Source organism: Python bivittatus, unplaced genomic scaffold (assembly GCF_059951505.1).
Source record: "Python bivittatus isolate LINGU-HERP-01145 unplaced genomic scaffold, Pbiv_v1 ctg000790_np1212, whole genome shotgun sequence".
NCBI lineage: Eukaryota > Metazoa > Chordata > Lepidosauria > Squamata > Pythonidae > Python > Python bivittatus.
Genome location: NW_028277110.1, coordinates 5,058,904 through 5,081,603, shown reverse-complemented (window position 1 = coordinate 5,081,603; position 22,700 = coordinate 5,058,904). Strand labels below are relative to the sequence as shown.

Genomic DNA, 22,700 nt, shown 5'->3' with positions numbered 1-22,700 from the left:
GGTGCACTTCGAGATTAAACTCAGGAACAAAACTTGTATTAAAAGATCCTCCCCTTTTCTGATCTGGTCTGAAACTTGATGGCTTTTCCCCATTAAAAATAATGCCTGCCTATGGCAACATTAGTATAGCAGCTAAACCTTTCCTCTCATGTCAATGGAGAGATTATTTCATTATAGCTCACGTGATTAGCATTATCAGTATGCATCAGCCTTCTCCAGCCGGTGCCCTAAAGACGACAATGCCAACAAGAGATCATGTTTGCTGTAGTGCCACAGATCTAGAGGAAGTAGGTTTATGGCAAGTGTACTAACATCAAGCATTAGAACTGATATAAATGTTGCTATTTGATGCACAAATTATTTCTAAGAGATGGAGATTAGGAAAGTGGAGGGAAAAGATCAGAATTTTGCGGCACCTGAAAGACAGCTTTTGTGAGCTACAGTCCACTTGATCGGATGTACCTTATCCTGAATGTCAGCAGTGAAATGAAAAGCTGGAGGGAAGATGGTGACAGTTACTGACCAATTATGGCCATTCATAAAAAAGGTGTGAGGCAGATTTGTCTTTTCTTTTTTTGCACCAATGGACTGATCAACTGATACAGGGAGATAACAGAATAAATCTTGGTCTCGATTTAATCCATGAGAAATGCGTGGAGCTTCCTGACGGATTCAAACTCCGCGTTTTTGTGACAAGTCCGTTTTTGCAAAACTTTTGCTCAAGTGCTGGAGGGAAATCGCCCAGGGAGAGGGCTGTTGCTGACGTCCATTTTCCCTTTGCAGTTTGGCCAAGGCGTGTGGTCAGGCCTTGCCACGGAAGGTGGGGAGCGCTCCTGCTCCCCTGCGCTTGAACCCGGCCCCGCAACCACAGGCCGGGGAAAGCAGGTCTGGATACAGCTCAGTAAGAGGCGCAACGGAACTCGGTCGCTTTCCCTCGAAATACGGTCATGCCTCAACGTCTCCATCTTCCCCGAAGTGTTCGACTTCAGGTCCCATCATGCTGCGCCCACGAGGAAGTCAGTCTTGTCACGTGTTCCGCTTGCGGAGGAAGAGGGATGCAGCCCATCCTCCAGGCGAGGAGTGCGAAAGTTGAAGAGGGCTGGTTGCAAAAATGAGGCCGATAGGAGTTGTAGTCCCCACCCACCCCTATCGCCTGCAAAGCCTGACAGCGGGGGGGGGGAGAACCAATGAGGGTACAGGCAGTTGTAAAGCCCACCATCCCCCCCATTCATAGAGCTGGAGGCGGGCCCGGGCTGTGGATGATGGGTCTTGGAGTCCAACGGGAGTCGCCACGTTAGGGGAGGCGAGACCCGCAGGGACCAAACAGCCTTTCCGAACTGAAGCGGCTTCGCTGGCGTCTGCGAGAGACCCGCGCGCGCTCTTGTCCCCCCCGGAGAGAAACCCCTCGGGCCTCCCCCGAGCTCAGCCGCCTTTGCTCGCCTTCAAAATGGCTGCCCGACGCGACCCAGCGTAGAGGCCGCTCCCTCCTGGCGCTCCGGACTCTATGATCCTCTCGCCTTGCCTTTCCGCTCTGCGCCATTCCAGCCGCTCCCTTCGGCCGAGCAACGTGACGAGAGAGGGCGACGAGAGGCAGGGAGCATGCGCGCGCCGCGGGGCGGGGCGAGGGAAGCCGGTTCGCGTCACTTCCTCTATTGCGCGGGCCGCCGCCCAGCGCCCGACCAATCAGCGCGCCGGCCTCTGCTCCATCCCCCCGCCGTGCTCCCTCCCCCCTCCCGACTTACCCTTGCCGTTTCCGGCCCCGAGTTCCTTAGTAACAATGGAGCATAAAATGGCCGCCTGAGAGAGCGGAGCGGAGTCAGGAAGGGAGAGAGCCGCCGCCGAGCCAGCCAGGCCGAGGGGACGCGCCGGCGGGCGGAGGAGACGCGAGAGGGGACGGAGCGACGCCACGGCCGCTGGGGCGGTACGAGGGGGCGCGGCGGCAGCCATACCCCGGGAGGGCGGCTGAGGAGGAAGACGGGGGACGGGCGGCGGCGCGCGCGGCCTACGGGGGTCCCTCTCGGGACGGCGCGAGTGGAGCGGCAGCCGGGCCCGGCCTCTGCCCTCCCCTCCTCGCGACGCGGAGGCTCTCCCGATCCTCTGGACTACAACTCCCATCGCCCCCGGCCAGCGGGGCCGCCGCCTCGACGGAAGGGCTGTCCATGGGGGCTGCGGAGGGAGGCCCACCTCTGCCCCTGCTTCGGGGCCCGCGCCGAGCTGCCTCGCTCGCCGGCGCGGGGCCCAGGCCTGACTGGGCGTTACGACCTAGCCTGCCCCGGCCCGCGCGGCCGCCCCCCAGGCCGAGCGGGGCCTCTCGGCCTCCTCCAGTCAGCCCTGCCCCTGCCCAAAGCGGGACCCCTGCTCCAAAAGACCCCGGTGACAGCTTGAGGAAAGGAAAGCCCGGAGCGAGTTCTCGGGCTCCTTCTCTGAGTTTCGTATCTGATCGTAGCTTCAGAGGCGGGGGTGCCTTCTGATGTGTCATGGCTCTGGGCTGAATGTCACGGGTCTGCTAGGAAAATCCCACCCAGCATGACTGTCCCAGAAACGCTCCTAGGTCTGAACTGCTGAGGTCAAATGTATTTCTCTCCTTCTCGCTTTTCCTCCAGCCCCTCCTTTTTTGGTGGGGGGATTTCTTCCTGGAATAAATCTCTAGGTATTATTCACATGTGTCTGTGGGGTGTGGTAGTAGTAGGAAGGGTGAAACAGGGTCCTGTTTTGCCTTCCGGGGCCATCCACTCTGATGGTCATAGGCTATTAATTTTCTTTGTTCCTTTAATAGGTCCCAAAGAATCAAGTCATTTGTAAATTAGAAATAGTCCTGTTTTAAATCTGAGTTTATTTGGCCCATAAATCAAATTGCAGTAATTAGGGTTGACCTTGGTTCATCAAATCCCAGAAAGACAGGCTTGTAAGTACTGTAGTGATCAGGACCTGTTCAGATATTGATATCACCCATAACCAAACAGGAAGCACCCAGGTTTAGTACTTCATGCCTTCATGCTTTCTGTTTTCTTTAACTTGCTCAGTCCAGTAGCTGTTAACAATACTACTTTATGATGACAAGAATATCAATTATACTGAATGTGTGGACTGCAGGAGTAGTTATCTTCAGGATGTAGGTAATGATACGGTAAATAAGTTGTGTTGCTCCTAATTTTGGCACGGAGAATTTTAAATGGGTTATGTTGCCAGCTGTACTGAATGCTGGCAAAAGCTCTGAGGTGAAATTCAAGTACGTTAATATTAAAATAGTTGATACTTAAGTCAAATTATATTTGCTTTTAAATGATCAGCTGGTGTATAATAGTTTCATTGTATATGATACTTAACAATTTTTTTAAAGGTAGGCTTACTCTAAACAGCTTATAATTCAAATTTGGGAAGTATAGTCAAGAACCATATTGCTAGCATCTATCAGTTTGTTAACATTTGCTCTTTAGCATGCAACTTTGTTCCGCTTGAGATGTGGAAGTGAGTTTAAGCCAAACATTTCAGGGAAGATGTGAAATTTGAAAGGGGAGGGGATGGAAATGAGTCTTGAAAGGTGCTGGGTTGGAGTTCCAGGCATAAGTAACAGGAAGACAATAGTAAAGAACAGTGAGGTCACCTCCTCTTACAAAATAACCAGAACTTGATAGTGTTGGGAATGAAAGCCACACATGAGTGAGAAGTATATTAATAAGATTTTATTCTAAAGGAAAGACAAGCTGACTCTTTTTTAAAAGTTTTGGTGATGTTCTGTGCTTTTGGATAATTATCAGGAGCATTTGTACACAACTAAATTTAATTACCGGTTTGCCAAATTTGATAGTTTGTTTGATAGTTGATTACCGGTTTGATAGTCAACAATTTGTTATTTCCATGCTTAATAACTGTTAAGCTTTATTTCTCTCCAGAGGTGTCAGGATGCAGAGTCTGAATCCCTGCCAAGTTCAGGAAAATTTCACATGAAGAATATCAGTATTTTAGTAGATCAATTAGGCTGCTCTGGTTGAAGGAAAATTGTCCTTTTATTTTTCAACCATCAGAAAACAATATGCCATTAATGTCTTTAAAAAACATTGCTGTTATTTAAAAAAAAAAACAAATCTACCATGAGTGCATATAAAGAACCAGAAAAAATACAAAAATGATTCATAAGGGTACTGATTGTACTATAACACTTGATTAACTGAAAGGAATGCATTTAAATTCAGAAGTTCAAAATTTGGAAGATTTCTTTTGTCAACTTAAAACTGTATTTTAAATTAAGATTATTTTAATAGACCGAATCATCTCTGGTAAAGTTATATTGATTGAACATCAGCTAAGTTGATTCTATCCTGAGTGAAGTGGTGAGAAGTTAAAAGCTAGCTATATTTCTAAAAATAAATTTGGCATAATACTAAATATGCAATTAGAGCTTTTTTATTGTAAAAGGGAATGATATTTCTTATGTTCAGCTGTATTCAAACATAGCTTTTTAAGATGACCATATATAGGGGAGACTCTGTAAATTGGAAAATTTACAAGAACTGCTGGGCAATTTGTAGCTCATCTAACTTGAATGGAAACTACTTTGGGAATTCCAAGTGCACAGTTCTGTTTTACTCATGTCTATGTGCTGCTGTTTCTAGTCAGAAATACAGTTTAGCCCTCTAGTGTTTCTCTGTGGACTTTTTTTGCATTCTCCAGCCTTTGTTAAAAGATTAGAAGCGGGTTCATATTTACATTTTTTCTCTCCCCACCCCATTTCCCATAGTATTATACAATGAAGTTTGCATTTCAGATTCTAACCCTGATTAGTATTTACTGTGTTGTTAATTGATAATTGTTTGGCAATTATCAAATATTTGTATAAGATGAGTCATGTTTAAGGCAAAGAAAGGAGGAAAAAAGAATTCAACAGAAAAGGAATGTATGGTCCAAGCTTAATTGCATAACAATATCTAAGAGATTAAGACCATATTTTCTGCATTAAGCCAGAAATGATGACAGTATCAAGAAGGGAAGGACATGAGAGAGAGAAGATAGTTGAGAAGCAAGAGAACATAAGATGGTAGTCAACATGTGTATAACTAACATTTATTTATAATAGTTGAAAAGCTTGTAATAAAATTGCCTAAAACTATAGGTAATACAATCTGTGAGGTGCGGCTTTGATTTTGTTTTTCTTTTTCCTGGGTAGCTGAAGCTATTAATTTTTGAAAAGTCAAGGAACTAGATATATGTGTATGTTTGCATGATCTTCTGAAGGCTGGGTCTGGTTTGGAATGCTAAATACAGGTAGTCCTCAACATACGGCTACAATTGGGACAGGAACTTCTGTCACTAAGCAATGCATTTGTTAAGTGACTTGCACCACCCGATTTTATGACATTTTTTGCCATGGTCGTTAAGCGAATCACCACAGCCATTAAGTGAATTACTTGGTTGTTAAGCAAATCCAGCTTCCCTCATTAACTTTGCTTGTTGGAAGCCCCTTGGAAGGTCGCAAATGGCGATCACGTGACTCTGGGACACAGCAATCATTGTAAATATATCCCAATTGCCAAGTGCCTGAATTTTGATCACATGACTGCAGAGAGGCTGCAACAATCATAAGTGCAAGGACTGGTTGTAAGTCATTTTTTTCAGTGCCATTGTAATGTCAAAAGGTCATTAAATGAATGGTCGTAAGTCAAGGACTACCTGCAAAGAATCTGTTCTAACATAATTTTTTGACATTGATAAATTTTGTAAGCCTTCATACTCAGTTGGGGTCACTACTGTCCATCCTAGAAGTCTTTCACGTGTATAGAAAAACTGACTAGAGGAGGGAGACATGTCCAGATCATTTTACAAGCTTCAAAAAAAAAAATTTGGAAGATGATGCTGTGAAACATTTCTAGTGACAGAATGTTATGATTTTCTTTTTTAAAAAAAGATTTTCTGCTACTACATGTCCCCAGGTTAGGAATGCCTGGTTTAAGGATGACCCACAATTAAGAAAGGAGCCTTTTGCACCAAATTTGAGTTAAATACACAATGATTCAAGTTCATTACACAATATTACTTATACAGTATTATACAATAATACTGTTCTGGCTTACATACAAATTTGACTTAAGGACAGACCTTGGGAATGGAACTTGTTCTTAAACTGGGGACTGCCTGTATTTAGAGTGCTGTGTTTAGAGCAAACCAAACATGCTCCTTTCTACATATAGGGCCAGTACTTAATATGTTGTACATGTTCACAACTGTTGCACTGAACCGGTGTTGGCTATATAGAATATGGCCTATGATCTTGAAAGAGAGCTTTCTATAGCTTTAAAGTCCTGGTGTGACCTTAGCTTCATAGAAGCTGCCGCTGCTGGTTATGAGGATGGCAGGTGGGGTCAAGTGTTGCTCAATTTTCCCCTGTTGAAAGAATATCCTTGGCCTGTTTAATTGTGCTTTCAATTCAGTGTCCATCAGTTTCTTGATATATAGAAATTAAAGAGCACTTAATTTCATGAGGAACCACTTGTTAGACTTTTTTATAACTAATGGGGCCATGCAGACCTTGAGATGATTTAACTTGACATGGTCATGCTGTTGGCTTTGGCCATTTCAGTGGCACGGTCAGAAGATCTTTTCAGCATAGCATCTGGCCAGAAGCCAATCTGCTTCAACTTGCTGATTCTGGGTAAAACATCTCTATTTTTCTGAGTCAAGTCATCACCCTGAGCAAGACAACTCCAATGGATTGGCATTGTTTTGCCAAGGACAAGTCAATCACACTTTAAAAAAAAAATCCTGTCCTGTAATATTTTAAGTCAATAATGCTGGGTGACTGTAAACTGTCAAAAAAAAGAAAATGGGAGAGGATTGTAGTAGTATTATTTTTTATGCATCTATAACTGCTTGTAGTAGAAAACAATATAATGCAGTATCAAAAATCAACACAGTAACTCACTACAGTCCAAATTAAAATAGAAACTAAAATATAGAATCTCAGTAATCTGAAGGGCCTGTGACATTTAATAACTGAAATTGGTATTTAAACAGCAGTGCAGTTTTGCATAACATTAGTAAGGGCCAAAGAACAAATTGGTTCAGAGCAAGCTTGTCAGGACTGCATGCCACCAGTAGGGAGTTTGCTACAGGGCAGTCTCAGGAACTTTGATAATTTAACCCAGAGATGCAAACCATTCCAAAGATGTTGCTTTAATGTGGGCAGTTAGATCTTAATACAAAGCATTGTTTGTTTATTTTAAACTTCAGAATTTTCAAAAATGAAATATATTTTGAAAATCTCGAATTGCTACAGGTGGTGTTGAGTTCTGGAGAGGAGATGCAATGCCTTTCTTTCTCAACATTGTCTGGCCCCCAGAAATGCTTGTCTCCAGCTAGCAATTAGGGTTTAAAATGTCCTTCACTGACATCAGTGGGGGCAATGTTTAATTGCCACGGGGATATTTTTTGTGTGACGTGCAACATTGACAAAGGGAAGATGAGTGCTTTTCTACTCAGCAGTGACTCTTCAGAAATGTCTGAACTGTAATCTTCCTATAAAAAATGTGTGTGTGTGTGGGGGGGGAAGATTACAGGCCCACGTTTTTCCATGCCTAGTCTAATATTTGTTACAACTTCTTAAAATCATACTATTTCAGTTGCATGTACAGTATCCAGAAGAAGACAATAAATTATATTTTCATCACAATATTAACTCTCCCCCTCCTTCCAGTGGTATATCTCAAATTGGTGGTTTTAGTTTCCTGGTTATCCATTGGGTGAAAGTGAGGCCTCTCATGATATAATTCTCTAGGCAGTAATCATTAGCTCCATTTAATTTAAAGAACAATTACAGTGGATCATCTGAGGGGCAAATTTCTGATTGTCTTCCAAACATTACTGGATATTGTTAGCAACTTTCTTCATTCAATTTCATTTGGTAGAATTGAACTTTACAATCTGATAACTGGATACTGCTTTTACTGCTATTATTGTGAGTTATATTTATCACAAGCTAGAAACAGACTTGTGATGTGCAGAGGCTTTTTTCTACTTTATGAGCTCTTTTTAAACCCAGTTCAGTTATTAGATAATTGGATCCCGGTTTTATAATACGGTATGTAGAGATCAGCTTTCTGCTTTGCATTTGTCTCCCCCGGCAGTTCAGTTATTCTCAGAGACCTTCCAGATGTCTTCACAAAGTCAAAGTTAAGCGTGTGGTTACAAGGAATAAGACTCTGCTTAAGGAGTGCTTCTCCCATAAGGACTCAAAATTAACTCATATACTAATGTCTTCTAACCCCCAGCCCAAGATTCCCTTTTTGCCAAGCACTTTTGTTCATAAATGCCCATATTAAAGCAGGCAATGGCTTTTGTTTCTTATTCTAATTTTCCTTACATAAGGATGTGCATGAAATGAGAAATTGGGCTTGCCCTGAACCTAGAACAAACCATCCCTGCTTGAAAATTCTGTTGGGCCATTTTGGATGAGCTAGAATAGGTAGGACATGGCTTGTGTGTCACCCCTCCATGCCAGTTGCATGGCCTGTATGCTGGCCTGTTTATTCTCTGTCTTCCCGATGGCTTCTCGCTTTCAGCTGCTGGCACACTGGCCTATGGTCTGTTCTTACCACAGGCAGTCTCAGCAGCAAAGAACAAGCTCCAACATAGCATATCCCACTCACCTGCTACCCACCAATCTTCCCCATGCTTTGCCTCCCCTCAGCCCTAGCTGCCATCACCAGGGTCCATCCTTCAGCCTGGAATACCCCCATTTTGGCTCATATCTGGAACATGTATGGTCCCAAGCATCCAAAATGCATATTTTGGTCCAGACAAAGACTACCCCAAACGAGCTGTTCTGTGCAGAGTTCAGTTCGTTCACAGAACATTTTTCCTATCTCTGTTTTTCTGCTACTTATTTTAATTGCTTTTAAACAATTTTATAATCTATTCAGAGTACTTGAGTTATTGGGGAATTAATACATAGCAAGAAAGCACTACACCTGGGATACAGACATAAGAGTATATTGGGGGCAGAAAGCAGGGGAAACATGCAGACATTATGCATCAAGTGATGTAATGCTTTAGAAGTCTTCCCTTATTAGCAATACCTATGGGGCCTATAAAAGTCATTTTTTTTCCTCCTCCTTTTCACCAGCTTGGAGCAAAAGTCTTACAGCATTGTTTAGAGATCACAGGATACAGTTTTGTGGTTTGTTGCTCAGCTTGAACCTGAGCAGCTTATTATTGTACAGCTTTAGGATTGGGAAAGATGAATTTGGAGATGGAAAAAAAGTGACATGCTTTCTGTTTGTTTGAAATCACTCTGTAAGTTTAAAGCTGAGGTTTTAACTTGTTATAATCTGTCTGATTCCCAAGGGTAGTACAAACTGTTGGTGTTCAAGTACACTAGTTGCCTATCTTCTCATCCCCTATCTTTTTTTGGCATCAAAAATATTCAATAATGCCTTCTGAAACTTAGAATAGTCCAGCTCAGAACTTCTTCCCTAGTCTATATTTTGCTTCCATACCTGAGTTTCCCAAGTATATGGATACAGGTAGTCCCCGGGTTAAGAACGCCCAGTTTACAGACGACCCACAGTTAAGAATGGAGCCTATTATAGCACAATTTGAGTTAAATACACAGTGATTCGAGTTAAATACACAATGGTTTGAGTTCATTACACAATACTACTTATACAGTATTATACAATAATACTGTTCTGGCTTACATACAAATTCGACTTAAGGACAGACCTTGGGAACAGAACTCGTTCTTAAACTGGAGACTACTGGAGACTACCTTATACACCCTTTTAAATTGTGGTTGGCCCCAGTCTGTTCCCCAAAAAGAAGTTCATTATTAGAAGAAGACACTAAAAACAGTATATTGTTAGTGGCAAAAACCTTTGAAAGGATGGTTCATTTCCAAGTACTGTTGTTGAAATGTGGCAAGTAATAATCTCATAAAAGTTAGGCTAAAAGAAACAGATAAGAATGCCAAAAATTTTTAGATTTCAGATCTTTTATTCGCTCTGTAATATACAAAGCCTTTGATTTGAGATCTCTGTTTTTGCTTTCATATATTGGAACATGTACTATAACCTCCCCTATATTTTAATTTTTAATAATCAACATTACATTGTAATTATTTGTGGTGTATGTAGTCTTGCCTTATTTTTTGTATTTAGAGAGTAAGTGAGAATGACAAATTTTAGGCCCTGAGAAGAATTTTTCTCAATTTCTTGAGGTCCTTCTTAAGCATTGTGAAGGAGATTGTTCACTTGGTTACATGTAAGAATTTTCTTCAGATAATAGGCAGAAAAATTATCACACATCTTTAACCCCAGTTGACTAACATTGGCATTTGTGACCTCATCACTTCCTGTTTATATTGATGTCCAGGATTTGAAGATTATAGGGAGACCATTCTCTGTCATTGACATTATGATGGGTAATGTACGAAATGCTACTTTCAAGAAGAAAAAAATTAAGCTAAAATAATAGCTGTTTTGGGAACTGCAAACAGACTCTGTGGACTTGGAGAGATTTTTAGTGCATGTAGTTGAAGGCCCGAAATTCAGTGTTGGTATCACTTCAGAATTGGTCATTGCAGTAAAACAAACAAACAAAAAAGAATTGGTCATTGCCATAATTTTCTGAGGAGGAATGTTACTCAAACCTGGTGGGATCTTCTGCCTTCCTGAAACAGGACTCATGTGTTTCCTATTCTTTCTGTTTACAACTGTGCATCAAAAACATTGTCGCTATTTGGCTCTTAGTACATGTGCTTCAAACAAGCTGCTAATGCTTACTTTGGATGTTTTAAGAAGTGCCTCTGTTTGAGTAATTCTGAGGATAAAAAATCAGTGCAAGCTTATGTTTGGCCTACTTGTCATTTGACATATTAGATATTCCAAGAGCATCATGGTATAAAAAAGGGATGTGCATCAAATGGAAAAAAATAGCCTCCTTAGAATATTCTATTAAAATGATTTCAGTATCCAATATTGTGCCAGAACCAAATTTGTAACAATTTGAGTTATAGAGGATAATGGGAACATATAACTGGCTCTTTGATCTTCCCCATTTTTATAGTAATCCATGCTGAGAATTTCTTACCACCCAATTTACAGAAAAATGCAGCTAGAAATCCTTTTCTTACATCCAGAATGGTTTTCTGAACAGAGGTTTAACTAACTCTGTCTTGCCACCACCTCATCCTTCACCCAAATGGTCCTAGTCAATGATAGTAGGGGGAAGACCAGTACCTGCTGCTTTATTGGATAATACATTCTCCAAGGCTTACAGGTTTTTTTAAAAAATAATAATGAGGTATTGAGCTCAGTGTGAGATGAAACTTCACATTTTGATTGAAGCTTGGGATAAAACTCTGGAACACAAGCTGAGGGAGCATATGTACTGATGTGGGAACATTTTGAGCCCAGAATATTTTGCATACTTGTATTGGATTTGTAGGTCATGGCTTGTCTTTCTTTCAAAGTCTTATTTGTAAGCCAAAACACAAATAACAGGCATCTTCTTTGGTAGTAACCTAATACATAGTTGGCTCATCTTAGATGTCATGATCAAGGATTCATCCCAGTGTGACTCATTAGGTGAGCCAGTGGCTGGTTATGTATGTGATCCAGGTGAGCTGATGTCTCACTATTCACCATATCTGGGTGGTAGCCAAGCAACTGCCAGTAGTCCGGATGTTGACATCAGGGGAGATTTGTCCTGAAGAAGACAAATTGCTCCATCAAGCTAGAATCCAGGCATAAGTGATATGCTGAAAAAAAAATTGCTCAGGATATTGGCTGGTGAGCAAGTTGCATACTATTGGGCAGCTGTTACTGAGTCTGGCCAGATCTTGATATTGGTTGCCCAGAACAGATGGGATTCTGTTGTCTCACCTTGCTCTAGTTTGTCCAGGTAGTGCAGATTGGACATGCAGTTAGCATACTTGGGCCTGACAAGAATTGTGCCATAATGGAACTTAACCCTGGTGCATGACAAATGTGAATTGCCATTTTTGGAGCCAGATTTCCCTGGAGCTTCCCCCCAAAGTACCAAGGGCAGAATGTATCACCGCACAGCAGTCTCTGCGCTTAAGTGAATCTCTACTCCCGAAGGCTCAGGAGACACAGTCATGTGTTTTTAACAACAGATAGGTTGTTACACTGGGTGGGAATATCCTGAGAAATCTGGTCTTGGGGTAGTGTAAATTTGACCTGGTGCTGTTTAGCATCCTGTCCTTCACACTCAGTAGAAATAACCAGTTATTTTACAGACTTGTCCATAAGAATGCTAGTGGCAGCTTCAGTCCTTGCGATGATCTTAGTACTGGCCTGCCCCATACTAATGTCTCCTTGCATGATTAGATGCAGTTTGTTTAGCAACAGAGCTGTTGCTGTCAAATTGCTCTTGATGTGCTGGCTTCATTTGACCTGTCTGCCTTTGACCACAAAGTCACAGTTGAGATTAGTTGCTCAAGCAATTGTTCGTCACACAGCAACCTGTTCTAATGTGTAAGGTCCAGCACTTTGGAATGAAAACACACCCAGCTGTGCCTGGATGTTATATCAGTGTAGGTGCTGGTGGCAGACATCCACTTGGATTCTCTTTATCTCATCATTTCTGCGGTGAAGGAAATATAAAACATAGATACTTCATCTTGATTGGAATACATGTTGGTGGTAAGGTTAATGCTTGTGTTGAACAGACTTACAGCAGACTCTTTTTTCCTGAATTACTGATATAGTGAGTGTACCATCTGTCTGCTGAAGATGATGTGTGAGGAGATTGAGGTAATTGGTTGAATCAAGTAGAGAACATGCCAGAATTTTTCATCTTCCTCCATATTAAATGATTAATTATCCAAGCTCTCATCTACGCGAAGTCTAATGCCTTAAATCCTACTACATGCCCACTGACTGCTGCTTGACAGGATATGCCATGTTCTGTTTTAGGAGAAGTGCTTTGCAGCTAATTGATAGCATGGGTTGTAGGAGAGACAGCAGGATGATACCTACAAAGGTACTATTGGTGTTCCCATAGTTTATTGCCTTTCCTCCTGCTGGCATGTTCACTGCAGTGGGTTGTAGCTAGGTAGCACTAGTTTTCAGGTTCAGACTTGAAGTACTTGCACATTACACTCTCCTTGGGTTTATAGCATGCTGCACTTTTGGGGTGTTTTTTACATTTTCTGTTTGTGGATGGTCTGGTGGTTCTCTTGGTCGCCAGCACCACTTACCCTGGACTCAGATTTCAGAGGAGCCAACTCTTCCTCCTCCTGATGCATACCCCCAGTGTTGGGTTGATAACAGAGGGAGGTGGACTTCCCTTAGTGCCAGGGAAGATCTTGTCCCCCACTGGGCCCCTGCTGCAACCTTGCCTGACACAGTGCCAGCTGATGCCTCTGTTCTGTCCAGCAGACACAGGCCTGTTCCTATAATCAGGCTGCAGACATCCTTTCCCTCTCCTTGGATGATTAGAAAATATTTTCAGCTTTTCCTCTGATCTCTGAAATTGCTGTACAATTTTAGGCATTTTTTTACACTTGTTTATACAGATAGTAAAATTACACTTTTAACAATTAACAGAATAAAAATAATCAGAAGCTTCAAATAATGTATCAGTACTATAATGCATATCTAGTTTTGGATAGGTGTACCCTTTTTAACCAAAATTTAATTTCTGCAGCCTGTATAATATTCAGTAGTTTTTCTGTGTTCCTGTAGAGTGGTGATATATGTGTATGTTCTTCACTGAGTTTAGCTGTTGTAGAGCATGGAGTTAATGTGGTTCTCCTGCCCCTCCCACTCCCCAAAAATAGGCTGATTCTTTTTTTTTTTTTTTTTAGAAATATTTTCTACTTTTATCAACATGGAAAGCTCAGATGCTAATAATAAAGGAAATATCAATCCATCGGAAGCACAGCGCCGGAGTCAATTGGACCGGTTGGACCGAGAAGAAGCTTTCTATCACTTTGTAAATAACCTGAGTGAAGAAGACTACAGGCTAATGAGAGATAACAACTTACTAGGCACTCCTGGTATGCTACTTTCTTAGCTTGGTATTCAGACAGTAGTAATCTTGCTGTTCTGCTGTTAATTTCAATCGCTCAGGATAGATGCCGTACCGGCATAAGGGATTACGCGCATGTGTTGTACTAATTGTACTAATACATCCAGCACCTCAGGTTTCTACAATATGGATTTCACGAAGATCTTAATCTCTGCAATAAATGCAACTGAGGATCTCTATTCCCCCCTAAAAAAAAAAAAGCCATATCAAATCCTTCTTTTATTCTTTTCCCCTCCTCAGGAGAAATTCAAAAGAATTTTTTTAAAGTTAACCATCAGTTAGGTTGAAGCAAAATCGCAGTGTCAGAGCAGAGTTTATAGAACGATTCTCTTGAACGAAAAGCCTGTAGAGATGCTGTTCACTCTCAGTTAACAGATGAGGAATCTATTGAAGATTCAGTCATCTTTCTGCAATGATGTGTTGCGTAAAGACTTTGCTTACTAATATAGAACACGAGATACTTCCTAGAGCAGTAGTATCTAGAATTCCTAACCCAATAAACTTACATTTGGCATTCCCCTGGACTTCTTTTAATGGGTAAAGGTATAGTGGGCATCAGCAGCAAGTACTGGTCAGCCACCTTCTGATTTTGACTGTGGGGATAGCTTTATATTTTATAATGTCAGACTGTCTCTTGTTTATCAGCCAAATGTTTTTCTCTCTCCCTCTTGCCCCCCCCCCCCCCCCCAGCTGAGATAAGATTGAACATCATTTCACCTTTTTGCTATTTTGTTGTCTGGTAGATTGAACACTTTTTCATTCTCTTTCATACAGACCTCCCCTCAAAAAAACATTCTGTTTATTTTATAAATTGCTGTCTGTTCATTTTCTTGAATAGGGGCATTACTGTTCTAATTTCTTGCCTTCTGTTCTTCATTGTACATTCAGTGCTGAGCCGAAGCCTTGCTCTGTTCTTTTCCCAGGCAGAAGAAGGCAAGCCACGTGTCTGGCTTCTAGAGTGCCCCCTTCCTCCGTCCCTCCCTCTCACATTATTTTTCTTTTCCCCTTTCTCTTCTTCCACCGTATATCACTTTTCAAGGTAGGGTGGTTGGGAATGTTGCCACATATCCACCAAAATCATCATGGCTTTTTAAATGAAAATATATCCCAATGTTAAATAGAGAAAGAATAATAGTAATCTTGGTGAACACATCTCTGCTTTGGTTCCCCTAGTGTGGCTGCACATGAGTGTGAATGACTTTCTCAGGAACACCTGCCCATTGTTTCCTCAGGTGAAATTACGGAAGAAGAGTTGCTAAGAAGGCTCCAGCAAATCAAGGAAGGCCCACCCCCACAGCACGTTGAAGACAACAGAGGTATGTGCTGTTCTTTTGACACTCCTGTGGTAATAGTCAGATTGTGTACCAAATGCCTTCCAAAAGAAGTGTTTTAAATCTAGCCATTGTGCTCCGGTGGCTAGATCTTGTTGTGCCTCTGACACCTGTTGCAGTGCAGTTTCTAGAGATTTCCTGAAGTATGTATTCACTCCTTTGAAATGGCTTCTACCAAAGTGAGGCAGGCTGTTCCCTGTTCTTTTTCTCCTTTGTTCCTGGCTTAAGAGAGTGTGGTCGAGAGCATTCTGACTGTGCCCCGAATTTATTCAAAGCAGGCCTGATTTACCCATGATAACTGCACATGCCTGTCTGACATCTTGTCTGAACCAGCGTGGTTCAAATCTGTCTGGCCAAGTGCTGCCTTGATGTGTTAATATTGTGAATTCATATTTTAGAAGCAGTCTGGATGAAACAAGATGCTGGGCTTATGCAGTATTGCATGGATAAGTTATTGCCTGTCTTCTGTTGTGCTGAAATATGGCCTTGGTAGAGATCTCAGTAAATGTTCAAAGGATTGGGTTGCAGGCCTTCCAGTTTAGGGACTGGAATCCATTAAAAGTATCACAATCCATTATCTTATAGCCTGGCCTTTATAAAACAGTCACTTCAGAAGTGATTTGCTGAGGTGTTTACTATTGGTCAAATAGCTATTATTTGATGGTATGGACTATTAAAGGTGGTGATATTAACCTGTCCAACAGATGTAACTCTGCTGCTGTGATTAATTTAGGAAGATATGGTGAGTTAAGCATTTGTAGTGACCAAACTTGTTGGAAGAACACATATTTCCATGTGAAACTACTGTGGCCAAGAACCTTATTTATAAGGTCATAATTTGTAAAAGGTTCAGAGAAAGTTTTTAGCCCAGAATTGTACCAATCACCTAACTGTAGCAGTTACTTTTATTTGGCAGGTGCAGAATCCACTGAAGATGTATCTAATGGTGATTCCATAATAGATTGGCTTAATTCAGTTCGACAAACTGGGAATACAACACGAAGTGGGCAGAGAGGCAACCAGTCTTGGAGAGCAGTAAGCCGGACTAATCCAAACAGCGGGGATTTCAGATTTAGTTTGGAAATAAATGTCAACCGCAATAACGGGAACCCAAGTACAGAAACTGAGGGTGAGCCATCTGTAGAACCCCCCACTGGAGAGGATCTAGAAAATAACCAAAGTGACACTGAGACTTCAAGGTCTGCCTCTCCTCCTGTTCTAAGGCAGAGCTCCTCTCCTCCTGTTGCCAGGCAGCCTGACTCAGAAATGAGTTATGCTGAAGAACTAAATGAAGACATTTCTCTTCAGAGAGGCCAGAGAAGGTCAAGAAGCAGAAGTCCTGAACAACGGAGGACACGGGCAAGGACTGATAGAAGTAGATCCCCTCTTAGTCCAGTGAGTGAATCTCCTCGCAGGATACATCACAATACATCCTCTCAAACACCTGATGTTCCCTTGGTTGGTGAAGCAGAAGGAAGTTCTAGAACAAGACAACACATGGTCATACGGCAACACGCAGCAAATTCTGAGATGCCCACTGAAAATACTGTTCTCTTTTCAACCTCTGAAGCAAGACCTGTCCCTCAGGCAGCAGGGTCTTCAGAAACAAGTGGCAGTGCGGAACCAGCAGCCCCTGGACAGAGACCTCCCACAATCGTTCTTGACTTGCAGGTGAGACGGGTTCGTCCAGGAGAATACAGGCAGAGAGACAGTATAGCCAACCGAACCCGGTCAAGGTCCCAGACTCCAAACAATACGGTCACTTATGAAAGTGAGCGAGGAGGGTTTAGACGTACCTTTTCACGCTCGGAAAGGGCAGGTGTGAGAACTTATGTCAGTACCATTAGGATTCCTATTCGCAGAATCTTGAACACAGGTCTGAGTGAGACCACCTCGGTTGCCATTCAAACCATGTTAAGACAGATCATGACTGGCTTTGGTGAGCTCAGTTACTTCATGTACAGCGATAGCGATGCTGATCCTGGGGGCTCAGCACCAAACCCAAATGTAGAAATGGCAGAAGCCCAGGCTGGAGGCGGCAGTGGAAATAGTCATTCAAGCCATGAAGGTACTGAGGCTGGATCGGGAGAGGCATATGAAGGTAGCCAAGAAGGGGGGCCCACGGCTGGCCCAAGACGGGAAGGGCGGAACGCGAGGGGGTCAGTTACTTTTGAAGAAAGCGGCTCTTTGCCATTCCTTAGCTTGGCACAGTTTTTTCTACTTAACGAAGAAGATGATGACCAGCCTAGAGGGCTCACCAAAGAACAAATTGACAACCTTGCCATGAGGAATTTTGGTGAAAGCGATGCTCTGAAAACCTGTAGTGTTTGTATCACCGAATACACCGAAGGGAATAAGCTTAGAAAACTACCTTGCTCCCATGAGTATCACGTACACTGCATAGATCGCTGGCTGTCCGAAAATTCCACTTGCCCAATTTGCCGCCGAGCCGTCTTGGCTTCGGCTAACCGGGAGAGCGTTGTCTAAGCCACCGTGGTATCCTTTCAGCTGATTACGTGGTGAGGGAACAATGGGCAAGACGCTGCTTGCAACAGCCACTTTTTGTGTGGTGGTTATAAATATAAAACAAAAAATAGTGTGATTTCCTCTTATGAAATGGAATTTAAAAAAAAAACAAAACAGAAACTAAACCTTCTCAATTAGGGTTCCTAAAATAATACCAGGTTTGTGTTGTCAATTAAAAAGAAAAGAGAAAACTCTATATTTGCCCAAAGACACTTGGCTGTTGTATAGTTTCAGTTTTCCAACACAAACCAGGTTCCCATCCCTCTTGGTCCCAATGTGTGTTGAATGCTGGAGACCTCGACTAACTGGAGTCCTTTAGCTGCATACAGCCCATGCTTCATTGTGGATTAAAGCAAAACAGACTCCGCTACCCTGGCAGAACAGTGAAATTAATCCTCTATGTCTGATTTTAGCTCCTTTCTTGTATAGGGTATTGAATATGGTAATGTAAATAACACTAACGTCAGCCCCTCTCCCACTGTACAGCTGTCTTAAGCCCAACACTATGGCACGCCATAGAATGACCTAGTTTAATGGGGATATTTATCTTGCTGTGGAAATATATTAATTAATTGCTTATGCTTGTTTAAATAAACACTTTTGTTTTAAAAACAGTAAAGCTTTTTGTACAGGTCAGTGACTTTTCCACTGCACTTTTGTGCAAACACTTTCAGAATCAAACCTCCACTGTGTTTCATCATGAGAGCACATGGTGTGGCTCTCCACACCTTGGGCAAGCCTCATGGCAAAGAGCCCAGCTTTCGTCAGTATTTATTTTTTTAAAGAATAAACATTGGGAGTTGAGATAACCTGGATGAGCAAGAGCCCTGCAACCTCTGAGCATGGGATGTCTGCATTGTTTGGATGCAGGGCTGTTTCTGGAAAGATTAAGATGGCCAGTGTGCTGCTGTGGGGGCTCTGCTCACCCGAGTTTTTCCAGCACAAACTTCCATGAACACATTTCGTGTAGAAGTCAGGCTTCCAGTTTGTACATTGGGCTGTATTTGCACAGCATACTTGAGCAAAATGTGGTCGCTGGCTGCTTCATGGCTCTGTGTGTTGTGTGAATCCAGGTCTGTGTGGTTAGTTCATGACTCAGTACATTGTGAACCAATGTCATTGGACTGAATGGGGTAACCATGGTTCAGTTAGCCATTGCAGTGCTGCCTTCAAGTTGCTGGGACTTTTTTTTTTGTCCCAGCTCTCCAAAGGTAGCTGGTTATGTTATTTTGGCACAGTGAAACCTACTTATTTTCCATCTTGCTCTGAATGCAGATACTTTCTTTGCGCACAATACTTCTAACCACTGTATGTCAGGCATTTGTGGCTTTCAGCAAAACTTTCTAGTGACTTGTATACTTTTAATTGGGATGTTTTTAAAGTTGTATCACTTTGAAAGTTTAGTTCCTTGCTTGGAGGTGGAAGAGGAGCTATTGGATAAACCTACTGGGATTTTTTTCCCTCCTAAGCAAGTGGTCTATCAAATTAAAACTTATGAATTCATCTATTAGTCTTAAAGCAACCGCTTGGAAACACATCAGATTATTTCTTCTATGCTGTATATATACTAGGAATAATTTTTATTGAGTAAATAAATTGTGCTTTTGCTTATAGATTTTGCAACAGTTTTTATCTTCCATTATGATATACAAAGAATAATTTTTCCTTGGATATTAAAAAAGGGAACACCAAGCAGTTTTATCTTCTAAATATCTTCTGCTGTGCCTAGCTAAGAATTGCAGCACGTTTTCTCCCTCTCCTATCGCCTCAAAAAAAAATTGTTTGTAATTAACATTAATGTTGTGTTTGCTTCTCAAATGAATATCTATTCTTACAAAGCATCTAAGTATTGTTTTTAATTAAGCATGTAGTTATAAATAATTGCACATCTATTGGGGCATTTAAATTTTAAACTTTGAAAGCAATAACTAGAAGTAAATCTGTAGGACATTCAGAAATGCAGTCAATTTGTTTTAAAATTTGCATTGAACATGTGATCTCTGCTGTTGCTTTAGTTGCACCTTAATTGGATATTCAGTGAAGATTCAGTGACGCTCATGATTTGGTTACCTTTTTTTCTTGACATGAAGATGAGTTCCTTCTAGGATCCAACTTTTGCCCCTTATTTGTGTGAGATGGCAACAATAGCCTCAGATTATTGAAAAGGCGGTAAACAGGTATTTAATTTCTACATCCCCTGCCCCCAAATGGAAAAAGGATGGGAGAGGTTGGTTCTTACTGGGAATCCTGGTTCTCTGTGTAGAGAAAGGTAAAAAAGCTTTCCATAATTTGACTTTTTGTTCTTTCTGCCTCCATTTCAATAAAGTAGACATGGACTGACATAGAGGCTTAGGCTGCTTTTAGGAACTTGGCCTGAAGCAGTGTAATTCCCTTGTTTTGGTTGCCTTACAGTTTTCTTAAGAGCACTGTTGAACAAATGAGGCTCCCACTTAATCAAGCATCTCCAGATGCTGGAAGCTGAAGCGTTACCCTTTTCTGCAGCTCTTTGCAGCAATATATTCAGTGACCTGACGCCTTCCTATATGGCACCCCCTGCAGTGTGTTGGGACTGCAGCTCCCAGAATTCCCAGCAGCAGTCCCAACACTCCGGAAAACCTGCCGGGGAGGCTGCCATAGGCCGCAAAAGGCCAGCAAAATTCTTACAATGCATTAAGCTATGGTTAAGGAAAGAACTGTAATAGGCTGTGTTTGCATAACTCTAAATTGTGCTTGAAAAACCAGTGAGTGGATGTGCAGAACACGCAGAATCAAATCATGTGCTCTTTATGATGTGTGGGTTTATCAGGATCACATTTTGAAAATAAGGTCTTCTGTGAGTCAAGTTTAACTCCATAACTTCCTGGGCACCCACATGGAAGTGGGATGGCCACTACCTTCTAGGATGTTCTGATTACTCAGTGTAGTGTACGGTCCTCAGGTTTTCTGGTGGTAGTCTACCAAGGTTCAAACAGGTCTCTAAGGCCAGCCAAAGTCAAAGATGGAAGTCTTTGCCATAGCCCAAGGGAGCAAAAGAGAGAAAAATCAAGTGTCTTGGATTCAAAACTCTTCTTTTGGACCTTGCTTTCTCAGCAAGGGTAAAATTTTCTCCATATTGATTCAGGTGACTGCTCAGTCTTCTGCTGCTATTTTTATAATTATGGCAGCTCTACATGGCTTAGATGAAAGTCCCAGAAGAGATTTATTGTTAATAATGGGAATTATCTTCACCCTCACCTCCTTTTTGGGGGGGGGAGTGAGTTTTTAAGAGCACCTTGCAGAAGAAGTGTGTTACTTCGGAAGAGCAAATCCCAAGGAGCTGAAGAAGAGCTTGATTCTTCTAATGATGTAGGCCATTGTGCTGTATGATCTTTAAATACATAGACATTTGCAAATAAGGACTTTATGATGGTATGTAACATAGGTATTCTACCAGCTTGTGGAGTTGGGTCATCATGATTTTAAACCAGCATTTTATAGCTTTCAGCTTTCCCCAGTTTGGTACCTCCTGGATTTCTTTGGGTTCCTGGTTGGGAATTCTGGGAGCTGCAGTCTCTTTATTTGGATTATGCCAGGGTTGGAAAGACTAATTTAAATTAATTATCTTGGGTGGTTCAATTATGGATTGCCTTGCCATTGGAAATAAACTCTGTTTCAGTTGTTTTGCATGGTATCCAAGGATGGGTGGGCTGTTGAACATAGCGCTATAGGCTGGTGCATTCCAAATGCCTATGATCGTAATGACCTGCTGGCCCTCTTGGTATGTGCCCTTCTTCTCTTTCTCCTCTTCACTTCCAAAACTGATGGGTCATATGTTTAGTCTCGCAGAGTAGAGTTGTCCTTAGAGGTTCCTTCCACTTGGTCTAGAACAAATGTGCTTATGAACATATGGTGCAAAGGAGTCATTGGCTGAAAGTTGGGCTATGTTTACTTCTCATGGTAGTCCAAAACAGTAGGACATAATGGGAATCTACAACAGTGATCCAAGTGGAGAAAATAGTTGTGCAGAAAGGAAAAATGGGGAAGTTTCATTGACCCCATCTCCCAGATAAAGGGACCATAAACTTTTTATGGGCAACTTGGCCTTTGAGTGGTGTGCTAAAAGCTAAAGATTATAATTTAATTACCAATGAATTAATTATACATAGCTAACATGATTACTAAGTAATCATGGATTGCATAACACCCTCCTGTGTCATTAAAGATTACTGCAATTTTTAACACACATTGAAAGTCTCTGGAGAGTTCAACCAGTTTTCAAGGCCAAGTTGTGCACCTCTGTCCTATAACATGCTTTAAATTGACTTTTTTTTTTTTTAGCTTATAACAAAGCTACAAACTACAATAACAACCATTTGTGGAAATGGACAGGAGGCTGCACATCATAAAGATAACACATTGAAGAACACCTTGAAATCTGTCCATAAGTCTTGGGTACTTTGGCCAACATTGGTTTAGATGTTCACATGTTGTGTTACTTTAATAAGCCTTTAGTCACAATTCCAGTGAATGGGCATCTGTTGGGTACCTGCTTAAGACATAGCCACATTGTAGCAACTTTATGTGGCAAGATGCTGGCATATAACTATCATGGCATCATAGCAACTCATTTGATAGTTTTATGTGTAATATTTTATAAGTCAAATGTATAGGCTGCTCAACTCATAGCATTTTAAAGATGGGATGTGGAGCATGCCCACTCTGTCAGTTCTCACTGAATGGTCACAAACAGTGGGAGAAAGGTGGTCCCTCATATAGCCAGGCTGTACGCCGTGAACAGCTTTATTGGCTACAACCAGC

General features: G+C 41.8%; 1 protein-coding gene across 1 annotated transcript; it reads left to right on the top strand.

The window, feature by feature from the left end:
* The first annotated feature begins 1,745 nt into the window (after positions 1 to 1,745).
* Positions 1,746 to 18,023, top strand: RLIM (ring finger protein, LIM domain interacting). The gene is made up of 4 exons (XM_088129175.1): positions 1,746 to 1,921; positions 13,823 to 14,014; positions 15,279 to 15,362; positions 16,294 to 18,023. Exons 2-4 carry the CDS (start codon positions 13,846 to 13,848, stop codon positions 17,862 to 17,864), a joined length of 1,824 nt encoding a protein of 607 aa, XP_087985301.1. The 5' UTR covers positions 1,746 to 1,921; positions 13,823 to 13,845; the 3' UTR covers positions 17,865 to 18,023.
* The last annotated feature ends 4,677 nt before the right edge of the window (positions 18,024 to 22,700 follow it).